The sequence below is a fragment of the Lipotes vexillifer genome, unplaced genomic scaffold (genome assembly GCF_000442215.2).
Source record: "Lipotes vexillifer unplaced genomic scaffold, Lipotes_vexillifer_v1.1 scaffold591, whole genome shotgun sequence".
NCBI classification, from domain to species: Eukaryota; Metazoa; Chordata; class Mammalia; order Artiodactyla; family Lipotidae; genus Lipotes; species Lipotes vexillifer.
Genome location: NW_006791954.1, coordinates 449637 through 469078, shown reverse-complemented (window position 1 = coordinate 469078; position 19442 = coordinate 449637). Strand labels below are relative to the sequence as shown.

At 52.8% G+C, this 19442-nt stretch overlaps 1 protein-coding gene across 1 annotated transcript in view; it reads left to right on the top strand.

The window, feature by feature from the left end:
- The window catches only part of ABCC3 (ATP binding cassette subfamily C member 3), a 43440-nt gene that overhangs the window by 18394 nt on the left and 5604 nt on the right, over positions 1-19442 (top strand). The window contains 20 exon segments of the mRNA XM_007465224.1: positions 1862-2039; positions 2138-2299; positions 3160-3256; positions 4478-4677; positions 4782-4928; positions 5344-5422; positions 5779-5854; positions 6306-6432; positions 6514-6690; positions 10556-10723; positions 11055-11247; positions 12204-12318; positions 12507-12654; positions 12753-12960; positions 13254-13564; positions 14646-14845; positions 15001-15127; positions 16177-16278; positions 18618-18764; positions 18916-19074. Coding sequence (XP_007465286.1) covers positions 1862-2039; positions 2138-2299; positions 3160-3256; positions 4478-4677; positions 4782-4928; positions 5344-5422; positions 5779-5854; positions 6306-6432; positions 6514-6690; positions 10556-10723; positions 11055-11247; positions 12204-12318; positions 12507-12654; positions 12753-12960; positions 13254-13564; positions 14646-14845; positions 15001-15127; positions 16177-16278; positions 18618-18764; positions 18916-19074 — 3121 coding nt within the window.

Genomic DNA, 19442 nt, shown 5'->3' with positions numbered 1-19442 from the left:
AGACCCGGGCCCTGGGCAAGGGGGTGAGGGGCATCTTGGCCATTTTGGGCCTGAGTTGCTGGAGATTCCCAGCTACCTGGAGATCACATTTGCAGAGGCATCGGGTGGAAGCCCAGGGTCCCATATCTGTGGCTAACCTCTCCCAGAGAGCCCGTGCAGAGGCCCCAGACAGAGCCCTAGGGCATTCTGACAGGTATGGGTGAGCAGAAGGCTAGTGTGGGGGGACGAAGTGGGGTAAAGAACCCAGATTGTGGAGCAGGACACAGAGAACCCTTATGGGGGAAGGCGTGGTCTCCAGTGAAGCAAGTTGACCAGTAAAATAGAGCCTGAGGAAGGCAACGTGGAGTTTGTGTGTGACTTTGCCAAGAGCAGAGGCTGCAACGCAGAGGAAGGGCCTGAGAATAGGGTTTCTGCAGTGGAGACGGGGCCAGTGGAGGTCTAGAAACTTCCTATAAAGGTTCTTAGTTTTCTAGGGTAACAGAGTACCACAAACTGGGTGGCTGAAAACAGAAATGTATTCTTTCACAGTTCTGGAAGCCAGAGGTCTGAAATCAAAGTGTCGGTGGGTAGGTTCCTTCCAGAGGCTCTGAGTGAGAATCTGTTCCACGCCTCCCAGGTTCTGGTGGTGCTGGCAGTCCTTGGCATTCCTAGGCTTAGAGACTCATCACTCCGATCTCGGCCTCCATCTTTGCATGGCATCCTCCTGTGTGTGTGTGTGTGTGTGTGTGTGTGTGTGTGTGTCTGTCTGTCTGTCTGCATCTGTGTCTCTGTGTGCAAATCTCCCTCTCTTTTCTCTTATAAAGACGCCAGTCACTGGATTATGGGCCACCCTACTCTAATATGACCTTATCTTAACTTGATTACGTCTGCAAAGACCCTGTTTCCAAATAAGGTCACATGCACAGGTACCAGGGGTTATGACTTGAAATGTCTTTTGGGGAGTTACACCCAACCCACAGCAGAAGAAACCTGGCCATGACTGTGGAGGTCGCTCCATGGGGTCAAGGGGAGGTTTGTCCTAACATGGAAGAGACTTGGTCATGTCAGTCGGCCAAGGCACAGAGCTGCCAGTGGAGAGGAGGATACTGAAGACCAGGAGAAAAAGGGGCCAACGACGAAACATGTTCCTGAGGAGGCAGGTGGGATCCAGGGCTTGGGGGGCAGGACCCGGCGTGGAAAGTTGAAAGGACGCCTCCTGTCCTGAGGCAGGACAAAAGGAAGAGGGCAAGTGTTTGCAGGGAAGTTTGTAGTTGGCAGGGAGTTCTCAGTGGGAAGATTTAAATGGGCAGCTGCTGAGAGAGGTGGGGAGTGAGGACAGGTGAGAGGATAAGAGGTGAAAAGGACTGCGGGAGATGAAGGAGGTTAGGGCCCCGGAGAAGGTCACTGGGCAGCGTTGGAGGCCGCTGATATTGAGATGGATGGATTTGAGGGGCGAGAGTCTGTGTGGTCATGCAGTGGACTTCAGAGCCCTCGGCAGCCCAGAAGAAGGTGCAGGAAAGTGTAATCAACGGACATGTTGCACTGCTTCCTGCCGCATGGTCCAAGGAGGCAAGAAAGGCAGGCCGGTGAGGCAGGTGGCCAGAGGGTGATAAAGGGGTGGGTGGCGGGGGCCCGTGGTAAGGAGGAAAGGAGGTGGTAGGAAAGGAGGTGGAGGCAGAAAGGAGTAAGGATGGAGGGCTTGAGGCAGCTCTGCGCCAAGTCCCCCTGGTCTGGGTGGGGGTGTGGAGGGCCAGCAGCCTCCCCCTGAGAGGTTTCAGAAGCAGGGGCAGAGTGGAGGCTGAGGGGAAAGGGGAGGGCAGCAGTAGAGGGAGTAGACGGGGGGAGCCCTGCCCACCCTCATGCCTCTCTCCTCACCTTCCAGCGTCCTGATCAGATTTATTTCAAACCCCACGGCTCCCACCTGGTGGGGCTTTCTGGTGGCCGGGCTGATGTTCGTGTGCTCCGTGATGCAGACTCTGATCTTACACCAGTATTACCACTGCATCTTTGTGATGGGGTTGAGGTTTCGCACGGGCATCATAGGTGTCATCTATAGGAAGGTCAGCTGGAGCAGGGCATGGGGGGCTGGGGAGGCCAGCCCTGGGGAGCTTTGGAGAGACTCGCGGGCCCAGTCCATCACCCTCCTGTCCACCTGCAGGCTCTGGTCATCACCAATTCAGTCAAACGTGAGTCCACTGTGGGAGAAATTGTTAACCTCATGTCAGTGGACGCCCAGCGCTTCATGGATGTTGTCCCCTTCATCAACCTGCTGTGGTCAGCACCCCTGCAGATGATCCTGGCAGCGTACTTCCTCTGGCAGGTGACTCCTCTTTCTTTTTTTTTTTTTTAATTAATTAATTTATTTGGCTCTGTTTGGTCCTCGTTGCCACATGCGGGCTTTCTCTAGTTGCGGCGAGCGGGAGCTACTCTTCCTTGCGGTGCGCGGGCTTCTCATTGCGGTGGCTTCTCTTGTTGTGGAGCGTGGGCTTCAGTAGTTGTGGCTCACGGACTCGGTAGTTGTGGCTTTCAGGCTCTAGGGTGCAGGCTTAGTAGTTGTGGCTCATGAGCTTAGTTGCTCCGCGGCATGTGGGAATCTTCCCGGACCAGGGCTTGAACCCGTGTCCCCTGCATTGGCAGGCGGATTCTTAACCACTGCGCCACCAGGGAAGTCCTGGCAGGTGACTCTTGAACCCTGATCTCTGCCCCCTTCCTCTGACCTTCTCCTTCCTTCAGATGGGACAAGAGAGGGTTATTCTGGGTCAGCAGAGGGGTGGGGGACAGGACTGTGAGGATGCTGGTGTCTGCAATCAAGTCTTCCTAGCCTGTGTGATAATCCTTCTCACAGAACCCAGGGGAGGGAAGAGGGCCTTGGAGGCAAGGTGGGTGTGACTCTGACTGTCATTGCCTGTCTGTATTTGCCTTCCTATGTGTCTGGACACCCTTCTATGTCTGCCTGTTTGTCCCTATCTCTTGTCATTATCTGATGGCTGGCTGTTTTTGCAAATGTTTTCATCGTTTTGGCTTTATCTGTGTGTCTGCTTTTTGCTGTCCATCTGTTTGGCTGACCACCATCTTTTGCTTCTTGCCCTTCCCTGCATTTCAGGTCAATAGGCCTCTGTCTGTTGGGTTCTGTCTGTATACTCTGTCTGTCTGTCTGGTCTATCTATTGTGCCTCCTCAGAACCTGGGTCCCTCTGTCCTGGCTGGAGTCGCTCTCATGGTCTTGCTGATTCCGCTCAACGGAGCCGTGGCTGTGAAAATGCGTGCGTTCCAGGTGGGTGCTAGCAACCGCTCTGCTCCTGCCTGGAGCCCTGGCCAGGTACCTGGCGGAGGGCAGTCACTAACCTGGGCTTTACCAACTACCTTGCTCACGGAGTACGGATGGCTCCAAGCCACTTTCACAAACCTTAGCTTATTCTAGCCCCCAACCCTGAGAGGGGTTTAGAAACATTCTCATTTTGCAGCCGAGGAACCAAGGCCCAGAGAGATTATAGCAATCCAGAATCAGGCAGAGCTGGGATTCAAACTTGCATCTTCTGGTCCAGTGAGAGTTTCTCCACCACACTGTAACGAGTGTAAACAGCCAGTCATTCAGTCCTTTATTTGCAAACATTTACTGATGTCTTCCCTAGCTTCCCACTGTACATAGGATAAATGACAAATTCCCTACCACCACCCACCAGGCCCCTGCTCACCTTTCAATCCCTCGCCCCCTGGGATATGGCCAAGTTTCATCCAGTATGGCCCTTCTTTTCTCCAAATCAACAAGCTCTGAATGCCTCTGGGCTACCATACATACTGTTCCCTGGAATGCGCTTCACCCTTCCTTCCTTGCCCAGTTCCCTCCCTTCCTTCACCTCCCAGCATAAACTCTGATTTCAAAGTCCCTACCCCATTATTCTCTCCCAGAATCCTGTAACTCCCATCGGAGTATGCGTAATAATTTATTCAGCATTTATTCAGGGGGTTGTTTGCTTCCTGTCTACCTCGCCCATCAGACTGTCAGCTTCATGATGGCCAGGACCTTGAGTTGTTCATCATTATCTGCCCTACATCTAGCACATGGCCTGGCACATAATAGGCACTCAATAAATTGGGGTGAATGAATAGATTGATTTGGCATGCTGTACCCTGGGTTATAGGGACTGGGGAACACAGGAGAATAAGGGATCTATTCCCTCAGGCTCACATCGAGTTGAGGAAACATACATGCACGGGGTCCCCTATGAGAATGTGCCTCAGAAACCCAGAGAAGGGGCAGAGGATGCTGCCTGCGAGGGTCAGTGATGGGGCACTGAGACTGGAGCTGGATTTTGTCCAGCAGAGAAGAGGGTAGGTCGGGCTGGGCATTCCAGGCTGGGGTGCAGCACAGACAGGCAGGGAGGAACGGTGAGCAGTCCGGCTGCCACGTGTGTGAGTGCAGGGAAGGTGTGAGCCCCTGTGGGTAGGGGTCTGGGGAGGGGCTCGGGGTGTGCCCTTTCCACACTCTCCACGGGTAGAGCAAATGAAATTCAAGGACTCACGCATCAAGCTGATGAGCGAGATACTGGGTGGCATCAAGGTGCTGAAGCTGTATGCCTGGGAGCCCAGCTTCTTGAAGCAGGTGGAGGACATCCGGCAGGATGAGCTCCGGCTGATGCGCCAGGCTGCCTACCTCCATGCCACGTCCACTTTCATCTGGATCTGCACCCCCTTCCTGGTGAGGCGCCCCTGCCTGGGCTGGCGTCCCGCCTCCTGCCTGGCCAGCCTGGGCCTCTGGACCCTGCAGACGCCACCCTGACACCCATCCCCACCACTGCCCAGGTGACCCTGACCACCCTCGGGATGTACGTGTCCGCGGACAAGAACAATGTGCTAGATGCTGAGAAGGCCTTTGTGTCCGTGTCCCTGTTCAACATCTTAAAAATTCCCCTCAACATGCTGCCCCAGTTAATCAGCAACCTGGCCCAGGTAATGCTGGATAGGGCCGGGGGTCCTGCTGGAGTGTGGGCAGGTTGATGGGGTCACTTAGGGTCAGGGGATAATCAGGGAGAGTTATTGGAATCGGGGGAGGGCCATTTGGCATTATGAAGAATTGTTCCAAGTTGAATGAGTCATTAGAGTCAGGGGCCATTTGGAGTCAGAGGAAGTCAGGTAAGGTCCTTGGAAACCCAAGTTCTGGAGACAGCCTCCTGTTACCAACCTGGACCCTGTCTCTGGCCGTGGGAGCCAGCCAAGACTCAGTCATGGGAGGGGCCCTAGCACCAGCCCCTGGGCCCTCAGGGGGCCCAGCCTCACCCAGGAAGTTGGGGGCCAGCAAGGGTAAGAGGAGATGGTACAGGAAGAGCACAGCTTCCAGGGCTGACCCGCACCCTTCTGCATGCAGACCAGTGTGTCTCTGAAACGGATCCAGCATTTCCTGAGCCAAGATGAACTTGACTCCCAGTGTGTGGAAAGAAAGACCATCCAGACAGCCTCTACCTGGGCTGCCCTTGCCCCAGGCACTGCTCCAGAAAATTCTCTGTTCCAAGCTTTCAACTTTTCTCCTGTGGCCCCCTTTTCTTCATCCTCTTCTCGTATCTGCCGTCACTCGGTGCCCGCCCTCTTCCTCTGCTGGCTCTTTCCTCTCCTCTCCCTCTCCAGGCCTCCCCGACCACCTTCCTTCCCTAGGGCTCCCCCTGCTCCTCCCCAGGACTTCCTGTCTCCCCTCCCTCCCTCCCAGCACAAGATTCCCTGCCCTCCCCCTAGGGCTTCCCACACCTCTCCCCACCCAGCGATCCTCCTCCCCTTGCCTTGGGCCCCCTGACGCTGTACACCTCTGTCCTCCCAGGCTATACTGTCACCATACACAACGGCACCTTCACCTGGTCCCAGAGCCTACCACCCACCCTGCACAGGTACCAGCTTCCCCTTCCCTTCCCAGCTGCCTAAAGTGAGCCAAAGGTCAGATCAATAGTGGAACCCAACCCCAATCTCACGCTTCAGTCTTTGGCCTGAGAAGCAGGAAGAGCCTCAGCTTGCCAGGGTGGTGTCTGAAAGGGAGGAGGGCTTGGGTCTCCAGGTGGAAGGTGGGGGACCAAAACCCCGATTTCAGGGCTTCCCTGGTGGCGCAGTGGTTGGGAGTCCGCCTGCCGATACAGGGGACGAGGGTTCGTGCCCCGGTCCGGGAAGATCCCACGTGCCGCGGAGCGGCTGGGCCCGTGAGCCATGGCCGCTGAGCCTGCGCGTCCGGAGCCTGTGCTCCGCAAAGGGAGAGGCCACAACAGTGAGAGGCCCGTGTACGGCAAAAAAACCCAAAAAAACCCCTGATTCCTCCTCTGACTGGGTTACTTGTCTTCTTGCCCCCAGCCTAGATATCCAGGTGCCAAAAGGGGCACTAGTGGCTGTGGTGGGGCCTGTGCGTTGTGGGAAGTCCTCCCTGTTGTCTGCCCTGCTGGGAGAGATGGAGAAGCTGGAAGGCAAGGTGTATATGAAGGTGAGAGGGGCAGGGACTCCTGGGAAGGGAAGCTTGGCCAGGCCTTGGGCAAACCCCGAGGTAACCGTCTCCTTTGGCCAGGGCTCCGTGGCCTACGTGCCCCAGCAGGCGTGGATCCAGAACTGCACTCTTCAGGAAAACGTGCTGTTTGGCCAAGCCCTGGACCCCAAGCGGTACCAACAGGCTCTGGAGGCCTGTGCCCTGCTAGCTGACCTGGAGGTGCTGCCTTGTGGGAGCAAGACAGAGATCGGAGAGAAGGTACAGGCTCTTCTTTCGTCCTCTGGGGAGTTAGCACATATAGCTGCCCACCTCAATCCAGCCCAGGTCCAGATATGCATTCATTCATTCACACATTCACGTAGTATCATGCCTAGCTCTGTGCTAGGCACTGGTGAAACGGAGCTATTACTGGGGGAAACTGACTTATAAACAGGTAGGCGCTGTAGAATGTCCTGGGAGCCACGCTGAAGGCCTGTGCAGGGTACTAGAAGGCAGTAACGGGGGTAGTCTGTATAAGGAAAAGCATCACTTTTGAGCTGAATCTTAATAGCTGAGGAAGAACCTCTCATCATTCATCAGATTTTATTACCTACCTACTATATGCCAGGCAATATTATACAGTAGTAAATATACCAGACTAAAATCTCTGCCTTCATATAGCTTACATTCTACTGGGGGAAAGAGATGATAGCAAGATAAATCAGTAAAATATATAATATTAGATAAATGCTAAGGGGAAAGAATGAAACAGGGAAGGGATATAGGAATATGTGCAGGGTTGTATTGTTAGTGTGCTTTGGGAAAACCTCACTGAGAATTGGAGACCTGAACAAAGTGAGGGAGTGATCCGTATCTTCGAACATGAAGCCCTGTCTGGGACATCTGAGGCAGAGAGAGCAGTAAGTGCAAAGGCCCTGAGGCAGGAGTGTGATTGGGGCATTTAAGGACCAGCAAGAAGAACAATGTGGATGGAGTGGAATGAGCAGGGATGAGGAGGAGATGAGGTCAGTGAGGCGTCCAGGCAGCCAGGTCACATTGGGCCTTGGAGACCACTGTAAGAACTGTGGCTTTTACCAAGTGATGGAAAGCCTTTGAAGGTGTGAGCCGAGGGATGGTGGGTGGACTGGCATTTCTGTGCAGTTTGGTGTGACTGGAGGTTAGAAGGGGTGTGGCAGAAACAGGGTAAGGTAGAGCCTTGAAGACTTTGATTAAGGTTTTGGCCTTTACCCTAAAAACCATGGGACATCAGTGAAAGTTTTTATCTTTCAATTAATTTATTAATTTTTAACAGTCGCAAAATATACGTAACGTAAATCTTTACCTTAGAAATCCTTTTAAGTATATAGGTCAGTAGCATTAAATACACTCACATTGTTGTAGAGCCAATCTCCAGGACTCTCTTTATCTTGCAAAACTAAAACTCTATACCCATTAAACAGCAACTTTTACTTATCCATTCATCCATCAATGGATACTTGGGTTGCTTCCACCTTTCAGCTATCGTGACTAAAGCTGCTATGGACATGGGTGTGCAAAGATCTTTTCAAGACCCTACTTTCAACTCTTTTTAGTACATACCCAGAAGTGGAATTGCTAAATCATAATTCTATTTTTTTTTTTTTTTTTTTTTTTTTTTTTTTTTTTTTTTTTTTTTTTTTTTTTTTTTTTTTTTTTTTTTTTTTTTTTTTTTTTTTTTTTTTTTTTTTTTTTTTTGAGGAACTGCCACACTGTTTTCCGTTTAACATTCCCACCAACAGTACACAAGGTCTCCAAATTCTACACACTCTGGACAACACTTGTTGTTTTCTGGGGTGGCTGTTTGGTTTTTTGTTTTTATTTTTTGGTAGTAGTCATCCTAATGGATGTGAGGTGGTATCTCATTGAGGTTTTGATTTGCATTTCCCAGTGATTAGTAATGTTGAGCATCTTTTCACGTGTCTATGGGTAGTTTGTATATCTTCTCTGGAGAAGTGTCTATTCAAGTCCTTTGCCCACATTTTATTCAAGTTGTTTGGTTTTTTGTTGTTGAGTTGTAGGAGTTCTTTATACATACTAGATATTAACCCCCTATCAGATATATGAGTTGCAGATATTTTCTCCTATTCTGAAGGTTGCCTTTTCACTCTGCTGACTGTGTCCTTTGATGCACAGAAGTTTTCAATTTTAATGTGATCCAATTTTTCTATTTTTACTTTTGTTGCTTGTGCTTTTAGTGTCTTATCCAAAAAAATCATCGCCAAGTCCAATGTCATGAAACTTTTCCCTTGCGTTTTCCTCTGAGTTTTACAGTTTCACCTATTTTTTTATATACTAAAGATTTCAGTGTCTCAAAGCAGAGACATCCTCTTACATAACTATAGTTGAGTTATCAAAATCAAGAAATTTATCATTAATACAGTATTATTATCTAATTGACTGTCTGACATTTGAAATGTCATCATTTGTCCCAGTAATGTCTTTTTTAGCTATTTTCTTTCCTGGTCTAGGGTTCAATCCAGGATCATGAGTTTCATTTAGTTGTCATATCTCTTTATTCTCAACCGATCTGGATAATTCCTCAGTCTTTGTCTTTTAGAACATCAACACTTTTGAAGAGCACAGGCCAGTTATTTTGCAGAATGTTTCTCAATTTGAACACGATTAGATTGGGAATATATTTTTGGGGGGAAAAGCCAAAGAAGTAACGTTGTGTCCTTCTTGGTGCATCATATCAGGAGGCACACGATGTCAGTTCACGCGTTACTGACAATGTTAACTTTGATCTCTTGATTGAGATAGTATCGTCTACTGATGATTTCATTTTATAGCTTTCATTGATGATTTTTGCCTGAGTCAGTGTTTACTGTGATGTTGGCCAAATGTTGATTTTATAACTCCATTCCTTCTATAGTTATTAGTTGGCTTATTACTTATTCATTAATTTTTTTATATCAACGTGGGCTCATGGATTCTTATTTGATTCAATGTGTTATATAATCCATTACCATCATTTTTTACCTTGACGTTCAACTTGTCAGTGAAGAGTTTTAAGCAGGGACAAGAATTGCATTTTGAAAAGCTGCCCTGGCTGCAGTGTGGAGGGGCCCAAAGGCACAGGAACCAGTGAGGGGGCTCTCGTGGTGCCCTGGGGAAATGAGGGCCTGAGCCTGGCAGTGGGTATGGGAAATTTTTAAGTAGGAGTCTGAGATTATAGGAACCCAGAGTAGACCTCCTGATCTACGATACAACTCCTCCTTCCCATCTCTCCTGGACCCACACTGACCTCGCACACACAAGCCTGATTTAGTGCCCAGAACATAGCAGCACTGGAGAAAGACTGGTTGATTGAATGCGGGCACGTTCACGCGTCTCAGTCACTACAGCTTCCATGTCCACCCCTTGCTTCTCAGCAGCTCCAGCTCCCAACCCACATTTGTTCTCCCCAGGGGTCAGTTTCTCAGGGTACCCCCAAAGAGCTGGGCCTGTTCCAGAGGGAATGAGGAAAGCTGGTGGTAGGAAAGCAGGCTATACCTCTGGGGTCTGCCCTCTAGGCCCAGCCCTGCTGCTGTGTGCCTCAGTTTCTGCATAATGGGTTTAAAGAGTGAACTTACCTCCCCTCTGGTACGTGAATGATCTCAGGGTTGATGAATTCTGGGGTGGATGCTGGGTTTCCATCCTCGCTTTTGCCCTTAATAGTTTGAGACCTTGGACAAAGTCATTAACATCTTGAGCTCTAGTTTCTTCATCGAGAAAGTGGGGCTAATGATACCTCCCTGGAAAGACTGACAAGAGGACCAAATGGGATAATTGTTATGAAAGCCATCTGCGAACCGTATGGTTGATGGGAGACTGAAAGTTCTATTAAGGACCTCCTGGGGATTTCCAGCCTCCCAGAGTATGAAGGTGGAAGGCAGGGAAACCAGCTGGGCAGGGAGCACGATGTCCTCATCCACCCTGGGAGGATTCTGAGAGCCACCACCCCTTCCTCCATGGCCTTAGAGCTTCCCAGGTACAGGACCAGGCATGTGAAATGTGAATTTAGAGGTCTGCCTTTTTGAACGACAATAGACAGAGCCCTTGTCCCCCTTGTGGTGGCCTGACTCCCTTCTACCCACCTCACACCTCCCTCCTCCAACCCATCCAGGGCATTAACCTGTCTGGGGGCCAGCGTCAGCGGGTCAGTCTGGCCCGAGCTGTTTACGGTGATGCTGACATTTTTTTGCTGGATGACCCATTGTCAGCCGTGGACTCCCACGTGGCCAAACATATCTTTGACCAAGTCATTGGGCCAGAAGGTGTGCTGGCAGGAAAGGTGAGTCCTCCCAGAGGCTAAGGGGGCTAAAGTTAGGTCTAGGGCCACAGGAGAAGACTGGTGGGAGGCCAAGGGGTTCGGGTGAGACCTGGAGGTATGGAGGGCCTGAGGAACAGGAGTGTGGGCTGGGCAGTGGGGGAAACCTGGGGCGGGGGTGGGGGACGGCGCCCCTCAGGCACTGAGCCAGCTGCGGTGAGCACGGGGTGAGTCCCTGATGTGCCTGCTCATGCTGTCAGCACACAGGCACCTCACACTCGCTCCGTGACCCCGCGCTGTGCCAGGGGTGTGTGCTGAGGGCAGTGGGAGTGATAGCCTGCTGCCTTCTCCCCAGACACGGGTGCTAGTGACGCACGGCATCAGCTTCCTGCCCCAGATGGACTTTGTCATAGTGCTAGCTGACGGGCAGGTGTCTGAGATTGGCACTTACGCAGCCCTGCTGCAGCGCAACAGCTCCTTTGCCAACTTTCTCCGCAACTATGCACCTGATGAGGGCAAGAAGCACCAGGAGGCCGACAGCAGGACCGGTATCTGCCATTCTTGGCCCTCCGTATTCCCCTGCCCTCCCAGCATCTCCCCTGTCCTGGAGCCTCTGAGTGTCTGTGGACAGGCCCAGTGTTTCACAAGGGAGGTTCTGGGGAACTTGGACCATCTGCGTGATGTCAGACGTCACCAGCAGGGAAACTGAAGTGGATGGATTCAAGCCCTTCCTCCTCATCTTCCTTCATGTGTCAAAAGGGCCTAAGGGCCCAGGCCCAGCTTGTACGGCAAAACTGTTTCACAGATGAATTGTTTAGTAAATATGCAAATGCTTGGAAAAGTCATTTATTTATCAACAAATATTTATTGAGCAATTACCATGTCCGGGCACTATTCCAGGCGCTGAGACAGCAATGAACAAACAGAAAAATCCCTGTCCTCGTGGAGCATATTGAGACCCCTTTGTTGTCCAGTCCTGGCTCCCCAGCCCCAGGCTCCTGGCTGGCTCGCAGACCTTCTCCTGAGCTTTCTCGCCTACTTCCGTATATGCAGCTAACATGTCTCGAGCATTTACCAAGGGCTATGCCCCTTGCAAGCTCTTGACACACATTCTTTCCTTTAATCCTCACAATGACACAATGAAGTAGGTGCTATTATTAGCCCCATTTTCATGCCTGCCTAACCTCATGTGGTGAGGAAGTGGGATTTTAACTCAGCCAGTCTGACTCTGGAGCCCAAGCTCCTGACCCTGATGTTTGAATCCCCTTCTACGTAGTCCCTGATGGGACTCTTTTCTTCCTGTCTAACCTAAGTCTTTCTTGCCACCCTTTTTCTTTCCAACACGAAATTCGTCATTTATTTTTATTGTTGTTCTTGCTGCCCTCTCACCTCTCACCTCGCCTCTGGCTTGTCCATTCAGGCCTCTTCATTGGAGTGGGGCGGGACATACCAGGGGCCTGCGGGGTGAGCTGGCCAAGCTCTTCTTTCTGCCTCCCCGCTGCAGCCTTGGAGGACAAAGAGGATGAGGAGGTGCTGCTGACTGAGGACACGCTCAGCAATCACACAGACCTGATGGATAATGAGCCAGTGACATACGAGGTCCAGAAGCAGTTAATGAGGTGAGCACCTGGGAGCTCTCAGCCCCCGGGAGACGGTACCAGGGCTCCCAAGCCCTGACGGGGGGTGCAGGTGGGCGTCCTCCCTGACACACCCCGGGCCTCCGGCTGCAGCCTGAACCTCCTTCTGGGGCTCTGTCTGTGGCTGTGCTGGAGGCCTCCTCCCTGGGCCTGACCAGTTGCCTCTGCAGACAGCTGAGTGCCATGTCCCTGGAAGGAGAGGGCCAGGGTCGGCCTGTGCCCAGGAGGCGCCTGGGTGCGGCAGAAAAGGTAGTGCAGGCGACAGAGGCACAGGCGAGCCATGTGCTGACCCAGGAGGAGAAGGTGGCGATGGGCACTGTGAGTAGCTTGGGCGGGGAGGGATGGAGAGGGTGGGCCGGCCCCTAGCAGTCCCGGGGCTCACCGGAGTCCTCTGTGCAACCGCTGTGGCCATGCAGGTGAAGCTGAGTGTGTTCTGGGATTATGCCAGGGCCGTGGGGCTCTGTGCCACGCTGGTCATCTGTCTGCTGCACGGGGGTCAAAGTGCGGCTGCCATTGGGGCCAACGTTTGGCTCAGTGCCTGGACCGATGAGGCTGTGGTGAACGGCCAGCAGAACAACACCTCCCAGAGGCTGGGCGTCTATGCCGCCTAGGGAATTCTGCAAGGTGAGCCTGCAGAGATACCTAGAAGGGGCTACGGTGGCCCCTTCCTCATCTCTGGGCTGCTGGGTCCCCCAAACCATGCCCTTGCCTCTGAATCTCTCTCCACTGTCGCAGCCCCAGGGACTCCCTAACCCACCCTAGCAGTCTACCTGCTTCTGGCCCTGCCTAGCTCATCCTAGCCATGCTGGGCCTCTGAGCCTGCCTGGTTCACCGAGGCTATCCCCCATCTCGGAACCTGCCCCTGCATGCCTGCCACCTGGCCCAGGTGAACGAGCGCCCCTCTCGTCCTCTACCAGGGCTCCTGGTGATGCTGTCAGCCATCACGATGGCGGTGGGAGGCGTCCAGGCTGCGCGCCTGCTTCACCAGGCACTGCTGCACAACAAGATGCGCTCGCCACAGTCCTTCTTGGATACGACGCCCTCGGGCCGCATCCTCAACCGCCTTTCCAAGGACGTCTATGTCATCGATGAGGTTCTGGCTCCCACCATCCTCATGCTGCTGAATTCCTCCTACAACTGCATCTCCACCCTCGTGGTCATCGTGGCCAGCACGCCACTCTTCGCTGTGGTCATCCTGCCTTTGGCTGTCCTCTACCTCTTTGTGCAGGTGTGCCCTGAGTGGGTGGGCGTGGCTTTTGGGGGGCATGGCCGTCGTGTGGCCGGGGCTCTCCCAGGGGCCACCGGTGGTGGGATGTAGGGAGGTCAGGCCCTGCAGCTTCACAGCTGGATTTGGTTCAGTAAATACCTCTTTGAAACTCATTTTCCTCACCTGTAGGATAGAATCATAGAACCTACCTCACAGAATTGTTGATAGGATAAAATGAAATCCTTGTAAATTGGGACTGGCCCTAGAACTCCTTCCTGCTGGCTATTTTTTAATAAAATATTGTCAACAGTTTGGGACACATTATCCTTCCCTTCTTTTTAGATATATCTAAACTTACATACATGTTTTTAACGCGGATGAGTTGATAACATTCAGATACAGCTACCTATAAAAGGCATTTGTGTTGCTGAGCCCCTATCCTGCCATTAATTAATCAGTCGATGAAGGTAATCCACAGGTGGCCAGAAGCTCAGGCCTGTGTGTGAAGACTGTGCTCTGTGCTGGGACGCGGGACTCTCAGATGCAAATCCTACATGGCCCTGGCCATCTCGGGGCCCACAGGATAGAAGATGGAAGGTGGAGGCAGAACTGTGTTTTTGTGGGGCTGAAGTTTAAACAACTGGGGGGTGGGGCGGGGAGAGGCTCTTTAAGAAAAAGAATACAAAATTATCTTATTTTTGCAAATTTTGCAAAATTTTGATTGTGTGAACACACTGCTAGGGCCCCTAAGAGGAGACAGGCATCGTCACTGACAGGAGGCAAAGCAGAGTCAGTGCGATAATCTAGGCCCCCGCAGAGGTGAGGGGGTCAGGAGCTGAGAGGCAATCAGGAAAGGCTTTGTGGACAAAGTGGCCTGGAAGAGCGAGCAGAGCTGACCAGAGGGGAAGGGTGGGATGAGTTCGTGGAGCCGTATCAGGCCCCCAAGTCTTGGGTTCTTCCGGGCAGAGCGGGAGGAAGGGAACAAGGTCTTATGGGGCAGTGGAACTGACGGGGAGGCGGCTCACATGGGTCCAGAGAGTGTGCTGGACTGAGTTGGGGCCCCACGGTCCTGACTCCAAGCTCTTTCTCCATCCTCTGTCAGCGCCTCTATGTGGCTACGTCACGGCAACTGAAGCGGCTGGAATCTGTCAGCCGCTCACCCATCTACTCCCACTTTTTGGAGACGGTGACCGGCTCCAGCGTCATCCGGGCCTATGGCCGCAGCCGGGACTTCGAGGCCATCAGTCATGCTAAGGTGGACACCAGCCAGAGGAGCTGCTACCCCTACATCGCCTCCAACAGGTCAGCAGCAGCTCCCTCAGCCCCTGCTCCTCCCATGAGTTTCCACCAGTGTCTCTGCGGGAGAGACCCTGGTGTTCTGGGTCCAAGCCCCTCCTTCCCCCTAAACAGCCCCCTTCTTGCATCTGCCCCATTTCCTCCTTGCCTAATCCCCACAGGTGGCTGGGGGTCCGAGTGGAGTTCGTGGGCAACTGTGTTGTGTTCTTCACTGCACTCTTTGCTGTGATTGGGAGAAGCAGCCTGAGCCCAGGGCTCGTGGGCCTGTCTGTGTCCTATGCCCTACAGGTGCGCAGAGGTCTGGGTCCTGGGACAGGGCCACCACTGGGGCAGAGGCCACACAGGTTTCACAAGCATCTCCTGAGCACCTCGCTCTGCCCCAAATGGGGAACGGCCACAGGTTCTGCTCCACGGGACTGTGAGCTCCCAGTCAAGTGTGGAGAGTCACTGCCACCAGCTGGGGATGGTACTTACTGTGGGGTGCACAGACCTTAGTGGAGGAAGGCCCAGAGGAGGTCTCTACCTTGGAGTGTTGGAGAAATTATCTTGGAGCTTGGCCCCAAGAGACAAATAGATTTTGCCCTGCCTGCATAAGATCTAGAGGTCAACCCTGACGGGGGTCCGGGGGCAGGGACGTGGAGAGCTGGAATACACCTCATTTCACAAGCCTGCAGAGAAAGTACACGGAGCAGGTAACTGGAGCCTGGGAAGGTCACCCTGATATCAGCCTATATTGTCAAAGCGTTAAATAACTGCAGATGGAATTTTTGTGAAGCAGATCACATTTGCAATGCCTCAGGTGACTCAAGTCTTGAATGTTTTGTAAACAAAGGACAGTCCAGACAGGTCAGTCTTCTCAGACTTTAATGTGCATATGAATCACCTGGAGATCTTAAACTGTAGATTCTGATACTATAGACCTGGGGCTCTGGCTTCAGCGTTGTCTATCAAGACTCCTTGATCCACAAAGTGTGGTCCAAGGGCCAGTTGCATCAACATCATCTGTGAGCTTCTTAGCCATTGTAGAATCTCGCGTCCCACCACGAACCTACTGAATTAGAAACTACATTTTCACAAGATTCCCTGGGAAATCTTTCTTGTGCATATTAAAGTTTAAGAAACACTGGGCTGGGTGGCCTTTTGTTAAGTCTGCATTGTCACCGCCTGAGGTACAGTCGTGATTTGAGCCCCAGGTGGCACATCTATGGGTTTGCCCAGGCCCACCTGGGTCATAGCTGGGATAGGATAGGAGCACAGTCAAGGAGTCTGAAGTCCTCCCAAAGCCATTTCAGGGGGAGGAGAGATTGCCCCGCTTATGACCCAGTCCCTTTGGCTAGGTGACGTTGGCTCTGAACTGGATGATACGAACGATATCAGACTTGGAGTCTAATATTGTGGCCGTGGAGAGAGTCAAAGAGTACTCCAAGACGGAGACTGAGGTGGGTACGGGATGAGCCTGGGGCAGGGAGGGGTGCTTGGTGACCCACCATCTCTACACCCCCAGGCCAGCTGTTCAGGTGGCTCTTCATTCATTCATTCATTCATTCATTCAACCCTTCTTGAGTGTCAACCAGATGTCTATGTGAGGAGGTGTAGGGCAAGACAAGGTTTGCCCTCAAGCAGCTCCTGATGTAGTGGGAGAGAACACCTCCCGTTGTTCCAAGCCCTCCTTGGTCACAGTACCTTGTCCTCCCTGGGCCCCCCCAGTCCCGTGCCCTGCCTCTGTGCCTCTGTCCACGAGCTCATCCAGCCTGGATCCTATGCTCCACCAGTGCCAGTGCTCTCAACTCCCTTGCCCTTCTCTCTCTCAGTCATCCTCACCCGAGTTGAGCCCATCTGTCTACCTCTGAAACATGCCGGTGCTCAGCTGCTAAAACGTTGCTGGAGAAAATCATTGATTTTACTTCAAGTTTATAACCACACACCACGGCTGGGTGTTCCTGTTTTGCTTCTCCAAGGAGCGTGTGTTCCCACTTTCAGAAAGTTCTGTTTTGACCATTCTCTTTCCTTAAACCCCTACATGCCCTTCTCCCTGTGCTCAGTCATCGACCCAATGACTCAGTCATCGGTCATCATAGGCTCAGTCATCAACCTTGCCTAACGCTTCAGTGAAAACACGGCTTTACAAGACGTGAACTCCCTCACCCTTCCTGCCTCCAGACTTTCAAATCTGCCTGTGTCCCTTCCTTTCTCATTTCAAAGTCCACTCCCTCCCCTTCTTCTCATGGCCACCCAAGGACTTCACTTCCTCAATCACACCCTCCATCTGCTACATCATCCATCTTGCTCCCTCTGTTGGATGATTCCCATCCACACGCGAAAATAAGCTCTTGTAGCTTCCATTCTAGACACTCAAACCAACTCTCCCTTTCCCCTGTATCCTATGTCCCATTTCTCTGCTCTCCTTTGTCGTGAAACTGGCTTTAAAATGTGGTCTGCTGGTGCTCTCCCCACTGCCTCATCACCCTGTAGCCTGGTTTCTGGCCCTATCACTCCACTGAACCCACTCACCAATGATTTTCCCACTTCCCGACCTAGGGACACTTTTCTGTTCTCATCTAATTCAACCGCTCAGCAACATTCAGACAAATAGCCCCTCTCTCCTACTTGGAAAGCACTTCATGGCTTCTGTGACCTGAGCTCCTGCCCTGTCAGCCCCCATTGAGCCCCACCCTACCTGTTCATCCCAACCTGGCCTCTCCTGCCCATGGGGCCCCCATCTACCCCTGCCTTCCCCAGGCATCCCCTATCATTCCCTCATCCCCCATTCTCTGGGGTCTTCAAATTCTCCCTCTTCATGCCTAGCATTCCCATATCCCCTCTCTACACACATGATCCTGTCTCCACATTCTCAAAAATTCTGCCCCCAACCCTACTGTCCATTCTTTTGACACCTCCTCAAGAGAGCAGTCCACTTATACTGGCTGCTTTGCTCTGTGACTGCTGACAGTCTGACCCCCCATTTCAAAACACCCTCCCCTCTCCCTCCTCCAAATAGCAGCAGGGAGATCCTTTAAAAACACACCAAATCATGTTATTCCTCTGTGCATGGCCCTACATCTTACTCAGGGTAAAAAAACACAGTCCTTAAAATGGCCAGCAAAGCCCTATGTGATGGGGCCATCCACTACTTGTCTCCTACCTCTCACCTTTGTCATTGTGATCCAGAACACACCTGGAAGTATTTGTACTTGCCGTTCCCTCTGTCTGGCATGCCCTTCCCCCAGATATCTACTTGTCTTGTTCCTTCACTTCCTTCAGGTCTTTATTTAAATATCACCTCCTCCAGGAAGTCTTCCCTGACCACCCTGTACAGAATAGCAACACCAGGCACTTATCCACACTCATCACCATCTGACATTATGTAGACTTACTTATTTGTCAACTGTATGCCCCCCTAGACTTGGATGTAAGCCTCATGGGGACAAGGACTTTGTCTTGTTTACCATTGTTGACCCCACTACCTGTCACGGAGTAGCCACTCAATAATAAAGAATGGTGAAAGGGGGAGTGAGGGCAGGTGGGAGGGGCCGCTTATGGCCGTGGGGCATGGGGGAATGGGGAGAGCAAAGTTCTGTGGGGAATAATGTCAGAGGGATAAAGAGACACTGAACCACAAGGTTGGGTCACATGAGCACCAGGGCCTCCCCGCCAGGGTCCCTAGTGGGTGAGGATGGCAGGGGCCTGGGGAGGGAGGCAGACCAAAGTTGGGAGATGGCTGGGCTGGGGAAGAGGTGCCCCCCCCCCCATGAGGATCCTGTCTTCCCCTGGCGGCCAGGCCCCCTGGGTGGTGGAGGGCAGCCGCCCGCCAGCGGGCTGGCCACTGCAGGGTAAGGTGGAGTTCCGGAATTACTCTGTGCGCTACCGGCCGGGCCTGGAGCTGGTGCTGAAGGACCTGAGTCTACAAGTGCGAGGTGGCGAGAAGGTGTGTGTGGGGCGGGTTTTTCCCTGGGGAGCGTGGGTCTGTGGGATGGCAGGGGCCCCGCCCAAGGGTCTGCTTGGCCTCCCAGGGAAGTCCTGGCAACAGCCCCACTAAACCCCAGCCTCCCCCTGACGACCCCCCCCACTGCCTCCAGGTGGGGATCGTGGGCCGCACTGGGGCTGGCAAATCGTCCATGACCCTCTGCCTGTTCCACATCCTGGAAGCCGCGGAGGGCGACATCCTCATAGACGGCCTCAACGTGGCCGACATCGGGCTCCACGACCTGCGTTCTCAGCTGACCATCATCCCGCAGGTAGCAGCCTGGCGTGGCCTGGCCACACTGACCCGTGACTCTGGCGGCAGGTCCCACCCCTGTTCTGTAGCTTGGAGTTCAAGACTGGGACCTCTCTCCGGGAGGCTGGAGAGCAGGACAGCAGGAGTAGAGCCACAGAGCGGCCCCCCGTCGTGGGTCTGGAAGGGTCAGATGTCTCCTGCCCTATAAGACCCTGTCCTCCGACCTCTTGGACCAGCAGAACAACAGGCCCCTCCACACAGCCCACCCCAGAGGCCTTCTATCCTGGTCTCCTGGTTTCACAGCTCTGAATTACATTTCACTTTTTCTGACTCCTCTGGGGTATTTTTTTCTTCTGACTGGTCACTTTGGAGTCAATTAGCGGTTCA